The following is a 14,501-nucleotide window of genomic DNA, read 5'->3' as shown; positions in this document are numbered from 1 at the left end:
CAGAAGCATTTCTGAGCTACATCAGAGACTTGCTTAAATGAAAGCTCAGCAATTTTTTTTTTTCTGATCTGGTTCACTGTTTGGTCCCAAAAACTGTTGTATAGGCACAAAAGAAAGTGCCATATAAGGTCAGAAAAAATGTGGCCAAGGGCAGCAAACAGACAGGACTTGTGTAGTAGTGCTTGATAACGCTTGTTTAAAGGGGGCCTGAAACTAAGGCCTGATTCTACTCTGATTATGTCTCCCGGACAAAACTTCCTTTGATTTAGGTAGGTACTGTGTCTGAGAAAGGCCTGTTGACCTCAGTCCTTGATGGCTCCTTTGAGAAGCAGATAGGGTGTTGAATAAATAGGGCAATGTGGTACTATACACAGATTTCTCTTAAATAGTTCATAATGCCATTAGTTTTCTATTTAATTCATGGCTATCTACATCTGCTTGTCTGGTCTTAGGGTGAGGGAAAGATTGGACTGGACTTGACTCTGGAAGATAGAAGAGAACGGTATAAAAAAAAATTTAAAAGGCAGATGCTGGTTTGAGCTTTTCGCCTCTCTTGGTGGTGCTAGAAGGTAGACTTCTGTCATGATGTTGGTCGGATTTTTTCTGCTGCCTAGTGTCTCTTCCATTCTCAGTACTAGAAAGGAGATAAAAATCCTGCCCTTCTGTGATTGTGAATCAGCTCTCCTAACCCTTGGCTATGTGCTCAACAAAACCCCAGAGCCAAATTCCCTGTCAAAGCCAAGCATCCTGTGGCTTGTCTCTATTATCTCAGTGAGGCTATACAAGTCCACAAGAAGATGGGAAGGGAGAAGTACCTGGTCCAATCCAAACAGTGATTTTCTCTTATATACTGTTTTAATAATGGTTTGAAAGAGGTAGGGATTCGTGAAGATGTTTGAATTCAGTCTGTGTGCAAGAACAAAAACTGAGCCTGTTGCGATTGCAGTTGTAACTGTTTAAGTATCAAATAAATATACCTAATTTCACTTGCACAACGTAGGAACACATTCAGATACGTGCTCCTAGGAAGTCACTACGGTGACGCTATGGTGCCACCTGCGGTGTTCTCACCCCTGCCCTCATGGGACAGGGGCCAGCACCTCAGCAGGGTCATGCTGTACCGCATCATATCTGGGATACCAAGAGGCCAAGAGCAAGCACGGCATGGTGCCCTGCAACTGTGTCCCTCAGTGACCTACAGCAAAAGTGGTTTTGTCCTGATTTTAAGGATTTCCCAGCTGAGTACGAGTAGGCAGACTTTGCTTTGCAACTTTGAATTTCCTGGCTTCCTCCACCTCATGCTTCACAAAATAGCTGACGCCTGTATCGATAGTATAATGATGTACAGCCTGTTGCAGCTTATTTCTATAAAGTGCTTGCTTTTTATTTGCTTGGTGTGGCTAATGGGAGAGCTTGCGTAAGGCAATTTCAGGTTTTTTGCTTACATCAGTCACTGGAGAAGCTATCAACGGGTACTTGCAACATGCACCCGTTGCATCCATACTGGTTAATATAACGTAGGGCAACAATATGACTCCCCCACCCCCCAACTTACTCTTCAGCTCTACTTCCATATAAATATTTTTAATTGCAGTGAGGTGAAATTCCTCACTCTGGACACGCGCCAACGCTTCCAAATGCCACTACACTGCCCTGAAGTGACTAGATAGGAGGAACGCGCTCTGTTACCTGTACCTGAGGGAGCCCCTCGTGCTATCAGAAGTGAGGGGACAATGCTGCCATGAGACAGACTGGATGTATCTTTCTATTTGCTTTGCAAGAGGGTAAATTACACCACAAGATAACAGGACAAAATCCCAGACCTGATATATATGTATTTTTTTAAATCACATTCAATTGGGAACACTTATTTAGTCTTATTAAGAGTTTTATTAGCTCTAAAAATAGGTTCTTAAATATTTTCCAAGGTTGACTAAAATATGAAAAACAATTATATAATCAGTGTTTAAAATAAACCAGTTTGTTATAACTGAGACCTATTCAGTGGAATAACATTTATCAAGAATATATAGCATATAAGGAATTGTACAGCCTCAACAAATCCACAGACAATATTTCTCTGATTGCTTTCAAACTGGCCAGTTGCAGAGTCTAGTCTTCTGTTGCCCAGCAGAATTCCTACCAGCAAGAACACTGTTAAAGAGTGGAACTGGGTCTTCGAGTGAGGAAGCTGCGAGGTTTTTATTGAAAATAAAGAACTGGTCTATTGGTGTACCCCTTTCTTATACTTTATCGTTAAATGAAAACTTTCATAAATAGCCTTACATAAATAATAACCTCAGAAGTTTTAAAAAGTTCACACTGTCAGTCAGACCTGACTGAACATTCTCTGGTCTCTCACTGCTTAAGCTGTTTCTGGTTATTCTGGAATGCAAAAATCCTTAATGTCTCTTATTGTAAGAGCACATCATGTATTTTCAGTAAGAGTTAAGCTGCAGAGGAAGATTTGGCAGCTAAGTGAAATGCATGTTACAGCTGATGCTGTATTTTTTTTTTTATGGGAATAACTGAAAAGATTAAGCTTTAGTGCAGGTAGGGCTTGTCATGTTTTTATCATTGTATCTCTTGGCCTGATATGAACTACATTATTAAAAATGGTAGCACAAGCTGATTCTGTACTTTATCTACAACCAAGCTCAGCCAAATATCAGCTAGCCTTGTGGAAAAAAAAATGTAGTTGAAGGCTGTGTACGTACAGGCACTGCTAATTACTTTTGATGACTGTCAAATGAACATTGATACTAATAAGTTTCTTAGTATGCCTTTAAACAAAGTACTCTTATCTATGCATAAGAAAAAGCACTAAGCAGAGCAGAGTTAATAGATGTTAATCTGTATTTTGCTATGGTGGGTTTTGATGTTTGTTTGGTTGTTTTTTTTTAAAAAAGTGAGTTATCACCCCTTTTTGTTGCCAAAAGGAACTACAGTACCTTCCAAAATCTTGTGCCCTGGGAGATCCCAGTGCCAGTAGTACTGACGCTTCTATTCCTCCGTAGTGTTTAAATGATCAGCAGCTTTAGTCTCAATGACTTTTTGCTTGTAAAGGAGCCGGCTGTATTTGTAAACGACAGCCACTCTAACCCACCATCTCTCTGCCTTTGCAACGCTGAGAAACTGTTAAGGAGAGAACCGCGTTACCCTGCGGAGCGTGTGTCCTGGCGGAGCTGAGCCGGGGCAGCCCGCGGGCAGCGGGGATCGTGCGGGACCGGGGCCGGAAAAGACCCACCAGGACACCCTGCGGAGGGGAGCGGGCGGCAGGGGGTGAGGAGGAGCAGTCCCGGGCGTGGATGGCACGCCAGCACGCCGTGGGTTTCTCTTCCTCAGGTAAAAGGACCGGCGAGCCAGCCTAAACGCTGCCCGCGGACGACTAGTTCGAACAAGTTTAAACTCGGGAGCTGAACGGAAAAGGCTTCCTCCGTGAGGCTGCCTCCCGCACCGCCGGTTTGTCCGCAGCCCCGCACCGGCCGCCACCTTGCGCCGCGCTGCCCGGCGGGCGAGGGATCCCGGGCAGAGACCGCGCCGTGCCCGGCTTCGCGGCGAGCCGGACCGCAGCCCGCCCTCCGTCCCTGGCGCCGCGGGGCCCGGCCGGAAGCTAGACGAGGGACTCGCAGACGGGCACCGAGTCCGAGTCCTGGCTGTGCATGGAGCTCAGCCCCGTGTCCGAGTCCTCGTCGTTGTCGGCGCGGTCCTTGCGCAGCGCCCGCGCCTGCTCCACCCAGCCGGCCGCGCTGCCCCCCGCCGCCGCCGGCCGCCCACCGCCCGCCGCCCCGCGGGGCTCCGCCGCCGCCTCCGCCACGTCCAGGGTGCCCAGCGTCTCCAGCAGACGCTGCAGCTCCCGCTCCTTGTCTTCCCACGCCCGCTGCGTGCAGTCCAGGTCGGTTTTGACGGCCTCCAGGTCCGTGCTCAGCTTGAGGCCGATGTAGAGGCTGGTGCTCAGCTGGGTCTTCACCCGCTCGTGCTCCAGGTGCAGCTCGCCCTCGCCGCCGCCGCTCAGCTCCGTGGTGTCGCAGTCCGTCTCGGCCAGGCCGGGCCCCGCCGCCAGCTCCAGCTCCTCCCGCCGCCGCTTCATCCAGCGCTCGTTGAGCTCCTCCTGGATCTCGGCGGCCAGGTGCTCCAGCAGCTCCTCCTGCTGCGCCCGCTGCTCCTGCAGCTGCAGCACCTCCTCGCACTTCCTGGCGTAGTCCTCCTCGGGGCAGCCGGCGGCGGGCTGGGCCGCCCCGCCCGGCTCCGGCTCCCCGCCGCCGGTCCCCACCAGGTAGGTGTCCTGCACATAGTTGACGCCGTGCCGCTTCATGCGGTCCAGGTGGATCTTGGCCTCGTACCTGTCGATCTCCCGGTCCAGCTCGCGGAGCCGCTGGATCTGCTGCCGGATGGTGTGGTCCTGCGAGAGCACCAGGTGCACCAGCGTCTCCATCCTCTCCGCCGACGAGGCCTCCCGGGCCAGCGGCTGCTGCCGCTTCTTGTTGATCTTGGCCAGCTTGCGGAAGGCTTTCCTTACCACCCGCCGCTGCCGCTCCTGCGTGAGCGCCAGGCTGGCGCGGGCCGCCCCCAGGCCGTGGCCGGGGCGCTCCTTGCTGAGCACCACCCGCGCCTCGGCGCTGCGCGGCCCCGCGTTGGGCAGCGAGGCCTCGCTGCGCACCAGCACGAAGCGCACGTTCTCCTGCTCGTCCCCCCACGCCACCCAGAGCCGCAGGATCTTCGTCTTGTTGGGCAGGATCCTCTCGAAGCCGCGCCACTTCTCCACGATGCAGTACGAGTGCGGCGGCCCCGACAGCATCCCGCCGCCGGGCTCGGGCAGCGCCGGGCGCTGCCGCCGGTGGTGGCTGTCCTCCAGCAGCACCCGCACCACGTCGGAGCAGGTGGTCCGCCGGGAGAGCCCGGAGATCAGCTTCTCCTCCTGGCAGATCCACACCGAGATCTTCCGCTCCTCGGGCTCCATCGGGAGCGGCTGCGGGCGGGCGGCTGGGGCCGCGGGCTCAGGGCTGGCCGGGCAACCGCTCCATGGGGAGCGCTCACGGGAGGCACGGCGCCGCCCGCCCGCCCGGCTTCAGCATGGCCGGGATGCTTCCCCGCCCGCGGCACCCCGCCCGTGCGCTCCGCCGGCCGCTCCACCCCTTCCTGCCCGGTGCGGCGCGGCGGTCCGCCGGGAGGGGCCCGGCCCGGTGCGGCGCGGAGCCCGGCGCGGCTCCCGCCCGGCGCCGCTGCCGCCCGCGCTCTGCCGGATCCCGCCGCCGCCGCCGCCGGGTTTTCCTCTCCCACCACGTGGGCGCCCCCCGCGGCTCCCGCCCCGCCGGCGGCCGGCGGCCGGCGGGCAGCGCCGCCCCTGCACTCCGCGCCGAAATCCACCGGCGCGGAAACTTCAAGGCAGGTGGCCGTCGTCTCTGTGTCTTCCTCTCTGCCCTGCCTCTGCAGCGAACGAGCGGCGTCGAGGGACCTTCCAAAGTGCCGAGGGACAGGAGCGAATCCTGGAGCTTCAAAGTGAAAGCCAGAACTAGGGAGGAATTTCCAGTTTTAGTAAATCATCCGCCTGTAATTAGGAAATTCATGTTTGTAAAGTACTTAGCAGATGAAATATGCAAAGGACGGGAATGTCTAAGTGTTATTAAAATACCAGCTCGGCCAGATTTTAATGGGAGCTTGCTGTGTACTTTGATGGGAACGGGATCGGTCTCCGAGTGTGGATTAAAATGAGGAGATATAAAAAATGGTAATAAAAGGCCGGGTTGTGGCACTGATTTTCATGGTGGGATTTTGCATCGCAGGTGTTCACAGACCTGTGCTCTTCCACAGGGTTAGAAAGTATTGTAATGGCTAAAGGGGGTAAACTCTGAAACCTGAAGGCTGATCTGTACCTTCGGGGGGATTATTAGAGCCAATAAATTTGGTATGGAGAGGATTTTTGCATGAATAAGGTTTGTGTTCTAGACAGTGGAACAGAAGAGAGTTATGGTACTGTAGCCTAACCACCGTAATGCTGGTGTTTAAAACAGCAAAGTTAGCGGCACACAAAATAGCGAATTAACAATTACGCAGCCGAACGTTCTTTTTTCCCTTAAAGTACACAGGCTTAGTGTGGGCAGCTGCTGCACTAGTTTTTTCTGTATTTACCTGGAAGGAATAGTCTTGGGGAAGACAGCCTGCCTTCTGCTCTGGCTGTGTCAGGCAGCTAATGACAATGGTGGTTTCTGCTGTGCAGCCTTCTGTCCCGTGAGGAAGTGGGCTGAGGGACCACTGAATGCCAGCATTCCCGGAGCTGAAGATCATGTGCCTGCTGCTAACATCCCTTTCCTGTGTTATTGCAGGTTAAACACTTCCAAACCAAGGTGGCCACCGCATGTTGCAATACAGGCATGCAGGAGAGGGGTGTTGGAAACAGGCTGAATTTTGCTTCCTGCCCCAGCCGCTTTGCAGTACAGTTGCATGTCCCTGTCCAACGGTAAGTGACGTGGCAGAAGTGCTATATCGCTGTGCTTTCTTTGTATAGAAGGAAGCGTTTGCTGATGGAAGGGTTTTGTGCTGAGGTGCACAGTCTTTTTGTTCAGTGTGTCCATTATGCCTAAAAGCATCATTCACTTCAGGGCAGAGGAAGGTGGATCCGGCAATGGCAGTCCCATAGGAGAACGAAATGGCCTTGACAAAGCAGGTCGTAAGGACTCTTGGACAAACCCCACAGCTCACACTGTCGCATAATGATAGGGTGTTGAACCGGAAGGGGATGTACAATTCAGCGTTGCCTCTGAAAGGCCCACGATAAAAAAAACAAACTCTAGGAGAGTAGAAGAACCTTGTTGCTCTCATCAGGCTGGCAGAAGCTTGGAAAGAAAGAACATTCCTTGTTGTTTTCTGCAGAATCAGGTGTAGCAATACGGTTAACAAGGCAGTGAGAAGTTTTCTGACTCCTTTACTGGTGGTTCCTTGCCTTTCCCATTTAGTTTTGAGCTCATTTTACATGTATTTCCTATGGGAATGTCTGTACATACTTTGTTCTGGTAAACAATACAGGAAGAGCAGGGTGTGATGTGAAGAGACATCTTATGCTCCCCACAGGTCAAGCTGCTCCAACTTGTCCGACTGCCTGTATCTATCCAGCATCCAAGCCTGGCTTTGTGTGATGAAATTGGAAGGTGATCATTCTATCTTTCCTTGACCACATCTCTGTGTATGGAAAACTGGCTCTGCCTCCCCAGTGGAGCCCCCAAGGCACATTGCCTGAGAGAGACTGAAGATGTCGGCAGTTTGGTTGGAGGCTGTAAGATTAAGTAGACAAACACTTGACTTTGGTAGGATAAGCCTATCAGATGACTATGTATATGATCTGTGGTTAAAAAGCTGGCATTGGAAATGTATGTTGTTAGCTCTCAAGTTGAGCCCTCAGGAATTTTGTTTCAGGCTGGCTGCAGACTCAGGAAAATGCCACCAAAGCTTCCAAAGTTTGAGAGCTTAAGCACATAAGCACCTATCTGAAGCAAAGTTCAGGCGCTGCCATGCTGAATCCCAAAAGGCAACTGAATGCAGGCAACCCTTTGCCTTTCCTCCAAGGATCTCAGAGCATCTTACAGAGGAAGGTAGTGTTAGGATCTTATTTTTACAGGTAAGAATGCTATGGCATAAAGGAGTCAGGTGCCGCACCTAAGTTTTATAGCAAGGCAGTAGCAGTGTCACAAAGCAAATCAGGTTCCTTCACTCTGGTGCCATTAGTCACTGAACTTGACTGGCTAGTCCTCTGCCTCCTTCCTTTCCTTCTCTCCTTTTAATTATTCCATGAGAAAGGGAGATGAGGAAGTATGGGTAAGTTCAACAACTACAGTGATAAAATGAAAACGCAAATTCAGCAGACAATATATTCTGCATCTCCAGTGAGGCAATAGGAGGCTGTGGCATTACAGGGTACTTCAGACACCTCCTGCCTGGTGAAGGCAAATCTTCTCCTTCAGCTGGCTGTGCCTGCGGACCTACAAGCCTCAGCAGTGACACGCGGAGAGACTGTGCCATTAAAATAGCGCATTGACGGGAAGGACAGTTGTTCCTCTCTTCATTGCCTTCCACACAGAGCAATGATAGATGGGGACACCTATAATTTCTGAAACGAACATATCATACAATTTAAAGCTTAAAATGTAATCAAGATGATTTTCTGTAATCCAGAGGCTGTTTCTGTACTGCTGGATCAGTGCACAGCTGTCAGCAGGCTCTGCTTCTGAGGCACAAACTTCCTTGACAGAATGCTATCCAGAACAGCACTGCATGGCATATATTTCTTTGGTTTGTTTTATTATTTATTGCAAAAATTCAAAGCTGATGATACTCTTAACAGCCACTTAACCCTCAAAAGGAGATTTATGAGTTTAAAATTTTAGGCTGTGTGGAAAAGTCCAAGCCCAGGTATAGACTAGTTTGTTTTTACAGGCTGCAGAAGAATTACAAGGCCGAGTGATGAGAAATGAGCTGTATTCTGGTACTTCACTTGAAGTTCTTTTCCTTCCTTTTCATTGGGGTGTGCAAGAAAATTACCAAGTCTTTTGTGATAAGAACAGCATTACCCATTATAGGGTTGGATAGGGAAGTGTGTTTCTTTTCTAATTCTTTTTTTTTTTTTGAGCTACCAGAATGAAATTGCGGCCCTGATATTTTCAATAACTGATGCAAGACTTTATCTTGAATACTTTGAATCTAAAACAAATAAATAAAAATGCATTTCCTGCTTCCATAATTCATAGAGCAGGAAAATGGAAGAAGTCTTAGAAAACTGTATTTGAGACACAGAATTAATTTATTTCAAATGCATTTAAATGGAAAAAGTGTGGGGATTCAGATTCAGGGTATTTTTCTTTTTTTTCTACAGTGAAGTTGCTTTTACTTTTTAGATCACTCTCAGGACAATTTACCTATTTTTCCCGAGGTTCAAAAGAATACAGTCTAAGTGAGATGAGTAAAGGCAGGCTGCAACTGGTAATCTATTGAGCCATCGCTGTCTGGAGAAGTTGTTCTTTGTTGTGATGCTGAACAGCAATGCTGCTTTCCCAGCTCCTCTTCCTATGTTGCTGTTAATCTTATTTTGTGAGGTTTAGCTATTCGTCCCTTATACTTGTTACTTTCTAACATTTTGCCTCAACAAACATTGATGAAGCCCTAGGACGTAATTTGACTGTTAATATCACATACTTCTGCAGTGGTTGCTTACCTTTACAGATACATGAATACTGGAAGGGGCTACTTGAGCTTACAGGTCACTCTCTCACGGATGCTTTTTTCTTTTGTACCTATTTTTTCCTGAAAGTATAAAGCTGAATAACCAAATCATGCTTAGTTAGCATACATAGAATGAAGCACTTGAAAAACTACCTCTCTACTAGCAAGAGTTTGTAGACTTAGACTTTGATTTGAAAGAAAGTTGTTCAGTTTGTATTTGAACAGCTTTAGACATAAGATAAAGCTTCTTACTTTCAGGTTTTCTGTTGAAGCTGCTGAAGGAACTGGTGCTTTTGGTAAAGAGGACTTGTAAGAGGAGTAATGAACTCTCGATCTGCTTCTGTAAGCTATAAGCTCCGTGAACTCTTGATCTGCTTCCTTCAGTTGCTTGCATCTGATGTGTACTGTCTTGCCTTTGAATGCCCCCTATGTAACCACTACAGTGAACATATACAATCTGGAGTAATTCTTTGCTTCACATTGCTGGTGATACTTACGTGCTTGTGTGATCCATTTGGGAAGACTGTGGTGTGGTCTGTTTGAATAATAGCTGCCGATGCTGGGTTACACTGCTTTGACTACTTTATCCAACTTCTTTTTTAAAGTGCACACACCCAACTACAAATGGGTGTGTCAGGAAGAAACTGACACAGTAGGGGCTGCATGGGTAAATCCCTCTGCAGTGCTTTGAAAATGCAGGTATGTGTATAGGCTACCATTAAGGAAAATTATGATGACGTATATTCACAGTACAGTTCAGCCTGGAAGTCTCAATGTGCTAGTTGTAATGTAAATGCATGGGAAGAGACTATCCCTGCCTTGAAGGCTTAACCAATGTCATGCAGCAGGCTAGGGACACAGCAAAGATCACTACTAAGAATACTAATTTCCAGCTTCTCTTCTTCGAACCGAGTCTTTAACAACTTCTTTTTATTTGACTGTTACATGCCTACGACTCAGGATGGAAAAGAATCCCTCTCCCTTTACACCTTGTGTTTCAGATTTTCTTTTCTTACAGAATGCTATTTGGCATAAATGAAGAACAAAAATAATTGAAGAGAGCAGAAAAACTTTTTCATTGTAATGTCCATAATAGATATAGAAATCTTTGATTTTAAGTCAATTAGTGGAGATGCACTAGTATACTTTGGGGGAAAACATGAGAGAACTCAGACTCAAATGATGGCTATAACCTTCCTTCTCCAAAAAATGTTAAATTGAATTGCAAATGGTTTAGTGCTACTCCAATAGCTTAGTCTTAGCTTGAATATTCAGTGTCCATTTATCAAAAAGGAGTCAAGAATTAGATATAGTGACATTCCTTTCCTTAGCAGACATCCTCAGTGCAAATATGACAATTTTAATTATTTAGCACTTGTAGCTTCTTTGCTTTTAAACAGTTCTCTTACCCCTTGAGAAAATGTCTGAGGCTCTCACAGTGATTGTTTCTTCAGTTTTGACTATGAAGCTCAAACAGATGTAGTAGGTCACTCATTATCTTATTGAGATTTGTCAGGAAAGCTTTTCACTGCTTTAGGGCCAAATATTCTTGCTGATTTTTTTTTCCTCTACTAACTTGTGAATATCCGTTAGAATTTACCTTCTTTCTGAGTAAGTAAGCGCTGTGGCCTCAGTAACACAGACGATACAGAGTTTCCTATATAGGCACTCAGATGACCTCTTTTGCAGGTCAGTTTTATGTGTATGGAAGGGACTTGAGCCTTAAGGGGGTGGTGGTTAGTGAAAAATTCTTCCTGGTGTTTTTTTAGGCCAGGTAGAGAAGCTGCTCTCTGTCTGCTGGCATCAATAACAAAACTCTTGACAGGTTCACTGGGAGCTGGCCTGAGAGTGGTGGTAGTTGGAAATGTTAGTTAGGCATGAAGCAAACATCTGGTTTCATGCTGGCAATGCAATATGGTTCCTCAACATAACTGCCATGAAGAAAGAGGCCCCAGATCAACCTTGGCATTGCGTTTTGGCAGGCATGTCTAACTCATGTGCTCACAGGTATACTGTATGCACTACTTTTCTGTAAGGCAATTCTTGCAGGTACAAAGAGAGGGTTTGAATTTAATTATATATTATTTGAGCTGGAGCACTATTAGTGACGTACATTCCTATCTGTGACTATGAGGTATGTATGCCCCACAAATACATTCACTCAGAAATTTGTAAGAATCAAAAGTTTTGTGTGCAAATGTGGGCATTGTCTATATCTTGTGTATGGATCTTCTGGGATTAGATTTAGTGACATCCTTTTCTCCAGTGAAATACATTGCAGGGAGCTTTCTAAAAGTGTCAGAAACCACCCTGAAGTAAAAGGCGATAAAATCAGAATGTATTATTGCAGCAAGATGTTTTGGCATATTAGAACGAGGACAAAGGAATTCTCAGTGTTGGAATGAACAGAACTTTCAGTATTTCCAGTATTACCATGAAATGGTTTGATTTTGAAGTCTGTCCTATGAATGTACTTAACAGGCATTCCATTTTACCTGTTCTGCTTGTAGGATCAATAGTTGATTTCAGCTTTTATAGCACAGACTTATATTCAGATAAGGTTTTAAATATGTAGCTACGAATCCATATGTAAGAAGTGTCATTTACTTTTCAAGTATAGTGAAATCCTTGCTGAATTAAGACTGTGAGATTATTGCATTCTTCAGCCTCATTCTGTCCAGTTGTGATCTTTCTAACTTTTGCAGAAAACATTCCCAAAGCCTTACTTCTGAACTTTTGTATTATTACCTCAAGACATTTGTACTTTGACCCATTTCTAAACATTTTTCTTTTGTATTCTTGTTAAGTCATTGTAATACTAGCATAACTTGAACCAAGCCTTTGTGACTAGTTCAAGTGAGTAAATAAAATTCATAGATGAATAAATAAGGATGCTTTACAAACTATTTCAACAGAAGATAATGTGAAAGGACTTAAAGAGAATGTGAAGCTGGATATAGACTGTGTATATTCACGTGGCCCCCAACCCCATTCTGACATTAACAGTGGCAGCTGGATTAAGTCCAGAGGGCAGAAGCCTCTTTAGAAAGCACCATGATTTCAATGATGCTATTCTTTCCATTGGAGCAGATTATGTCCTGGATGAGTTCCAAGGTCAGAAAATAAAATGAGATGCAACTTAAGCTGGTGGAAAAAAGTGAGTGGTAATATGCCATGTGAGAATGGAACCCATGTTAAAGTAATGTGGAAAAACCCCTGGAGTTGGGTGCATGCAGCAGGGAAATAGGGTGTGTTGTTCTTTGAAGCATGGCTTTCCTAAGAGTTGCAGGAAGATGGTGTGATCTAAGGAAATGCTCAGTTTCCCTCAGGATGGCCCAGGACAGGCCTGAAAAATACCATTGTAGGAGACACCTGAATTGTTTAGCACTTATTACGTTGCTATAAAAAATGTTTTCGCCTTATCCTTTTCCTCAGCTTGATAAAATAGCATGATCCCTAGTTAAGCTGTAAGTATTAAAGTGTTATTAAAGCAATGGAGAGATGACAGCAAGTGCAGTGCAAGGAAAATAAGAAAAGAAAAATTCAGGGGATGTCAAGAAAATCAGTCAGATCTGGCAGTTTCTAGAATTTTGTTTTAAAGGAAGTGACAGTAACATTGATAAAAACAAGAATTGACACAGCACTGGAAAACACAGTGAATGATCCTGGCAGAAATAGGGACCGTATCTAGAGCCTGTGTCTGTGTAGTGGCAACCAATTTTTTAGAAGGCCTAAATCCTCTCAAAACCATGCAGGTATTACATGCAACAAGTGAAAAGACTGATTATTACCATGCCTGCCTTTCTGTGTAATGCTGTGCTTTTCGCAGAAGAGATTTTTCAGGTTAGCTTGCAAATTGACAACTGCATTAAAAGTGAGATTGTGTCTGCCTCATTTACTTGTCACTCAGGAGAGAATGGTGCTCCATCCATCATCAGCTCCTTGTGCTGCAGTGGGCCACTGCATTGTAATTCTCTTGTTGTTGTTAAGACCCTCCACTATTATCCTTTACTTTATAAACAATCCTTAGGGAGTCTCATGGGGCTTCTGAGGTGGGCGTAGGTTCTGCTGGCTGCTGATTACTCTGGATGCCTTGCATGCATTTCTACTGAGTGCTTGTAAACTCAGTTGTCAAAAGCTGACTATTCAGTGGGAAAAATAACACCAGCAGGCCACATTTACAGTGTTTCCTGTTGACTGGCCATTAATGACTGAAGAGTCATGAGTTTTTAATGATTTAATACTTACCAACTGAAAAGGCTGCTGTTATAATGGAGCATATGTATTTTACATCTAGTGAGGGCTTGAGACTTATGTATCACTAATTTAGTACATATAATAATAAATAAAGTTAATTTGGATGGTTTTTTATATGCAGAAAACAAATGAGTCTATTACTTCTACTAGGAATATTCATCATGAATCAGATTTTTAGTAGCTTAACGTCCATTAACTTCTTAAAGCTATGATGACTTACATCAGCCTAAGATTTGGTACAGACACCTTTTTGAAGCTGTATTACCTGCAGTTTCTTGTTATATTTCATGGCAACCTTTGAATCCTTGATAATTTCTTTTAGGAAGGAAACTTAACTTAATTTAATTTATCATGATAAAATGTACTTTTAACTCCAAAACTTTGTAACCTATTTATTTGTATGTAGAAGGCACAGTATAAACTGATACTATTTAAATTTAAAAATATCTTAATTACAGATTTTAAACCTCACATTGTTATGGCAAGTCCTCTATTCTTTTCAGTCTTTTATTCCTCCATTTCATTTCTGTCCTGCTTGTACCAGCATCAGTCACTGGTTTTGGCAGTGTTTCTTAACACAGGTACAAGGAAGGAAAGACAGCCTTTGAACATGAAAAGTTAAGTGACTCTTCTCCATCCTAGAGTTTTAGCAGTCTTGGCAGCTGGAGGACTGTTTTTCCTAAGGAACTTGTCAGTATTCAGTGCACTGCTTATAGACACAGCCCCAGACTTGTCAAGTTGCTTACAGCTTATAGCTCTGTGCTTTGGGTATCCAGTCTCCTAACATGCTTCTTGGCCACTGCCATCCGTGATCTAGCTCCACTGAACCACTCCTACACTGGACTATGAAAGGGGCTATATAAAATTAACAAAGCAAACCAATCAATTAAAAAAAAAAAAGAAAAAAAAAAAAAAAAAGGAAAACTGAACCCATCACTGTGTTTTGGGATATTTTTTTTGGTTGGTTGGGTTTTTTTTCTTTTTAAAGAAAAAAAGGAGAAAAAGAGGACAGGAAGGGAAGCCTTACATATTTG

At 45.5% G+C, this 14,501-nt stretch overlaps 1 protein-coding gene across 1 annotated transcript; it reads right to left on the bottom strand.

The window, feature by feature from the left end:
- Positions 1-3,613: 3,613 nt before the first annotated feature.
- Positions 3,614-4,960, bottom strand: RASSF10 (Ras association domain family member 10). Its single transcript, XM_086472331.1, has one exon. It carries the CDS (start codon positions 4,958-4,960, stop codon positions 3,614-3,616), a length of 1,347 nt encoding a protein of 448 aa, XP_086328457.1.
- Positions 4,961-14,501: the final 9,541 nt, after the last annotated feature.

The sequence above is a fragment of the Leptosomus discolor genome, chromosome 12 (assembly GCF_034619465.1).
Source record: "Leptosomus discolor isolate bLepDis1 chromosome 12, bLepDis1.hap2, whole genome shotgun sequence".
Lineage (NCBI taxonomy): Eukaryota > Metazoa > Chordata > Aves > Leptosomiformes > Leptosomidae > Leptosomus > Leptosomus discolor.
Note: the sequence above shows the minus strand (reverse complement) of the source record. Positions and strands in the feature narration are given on the sequence as shown.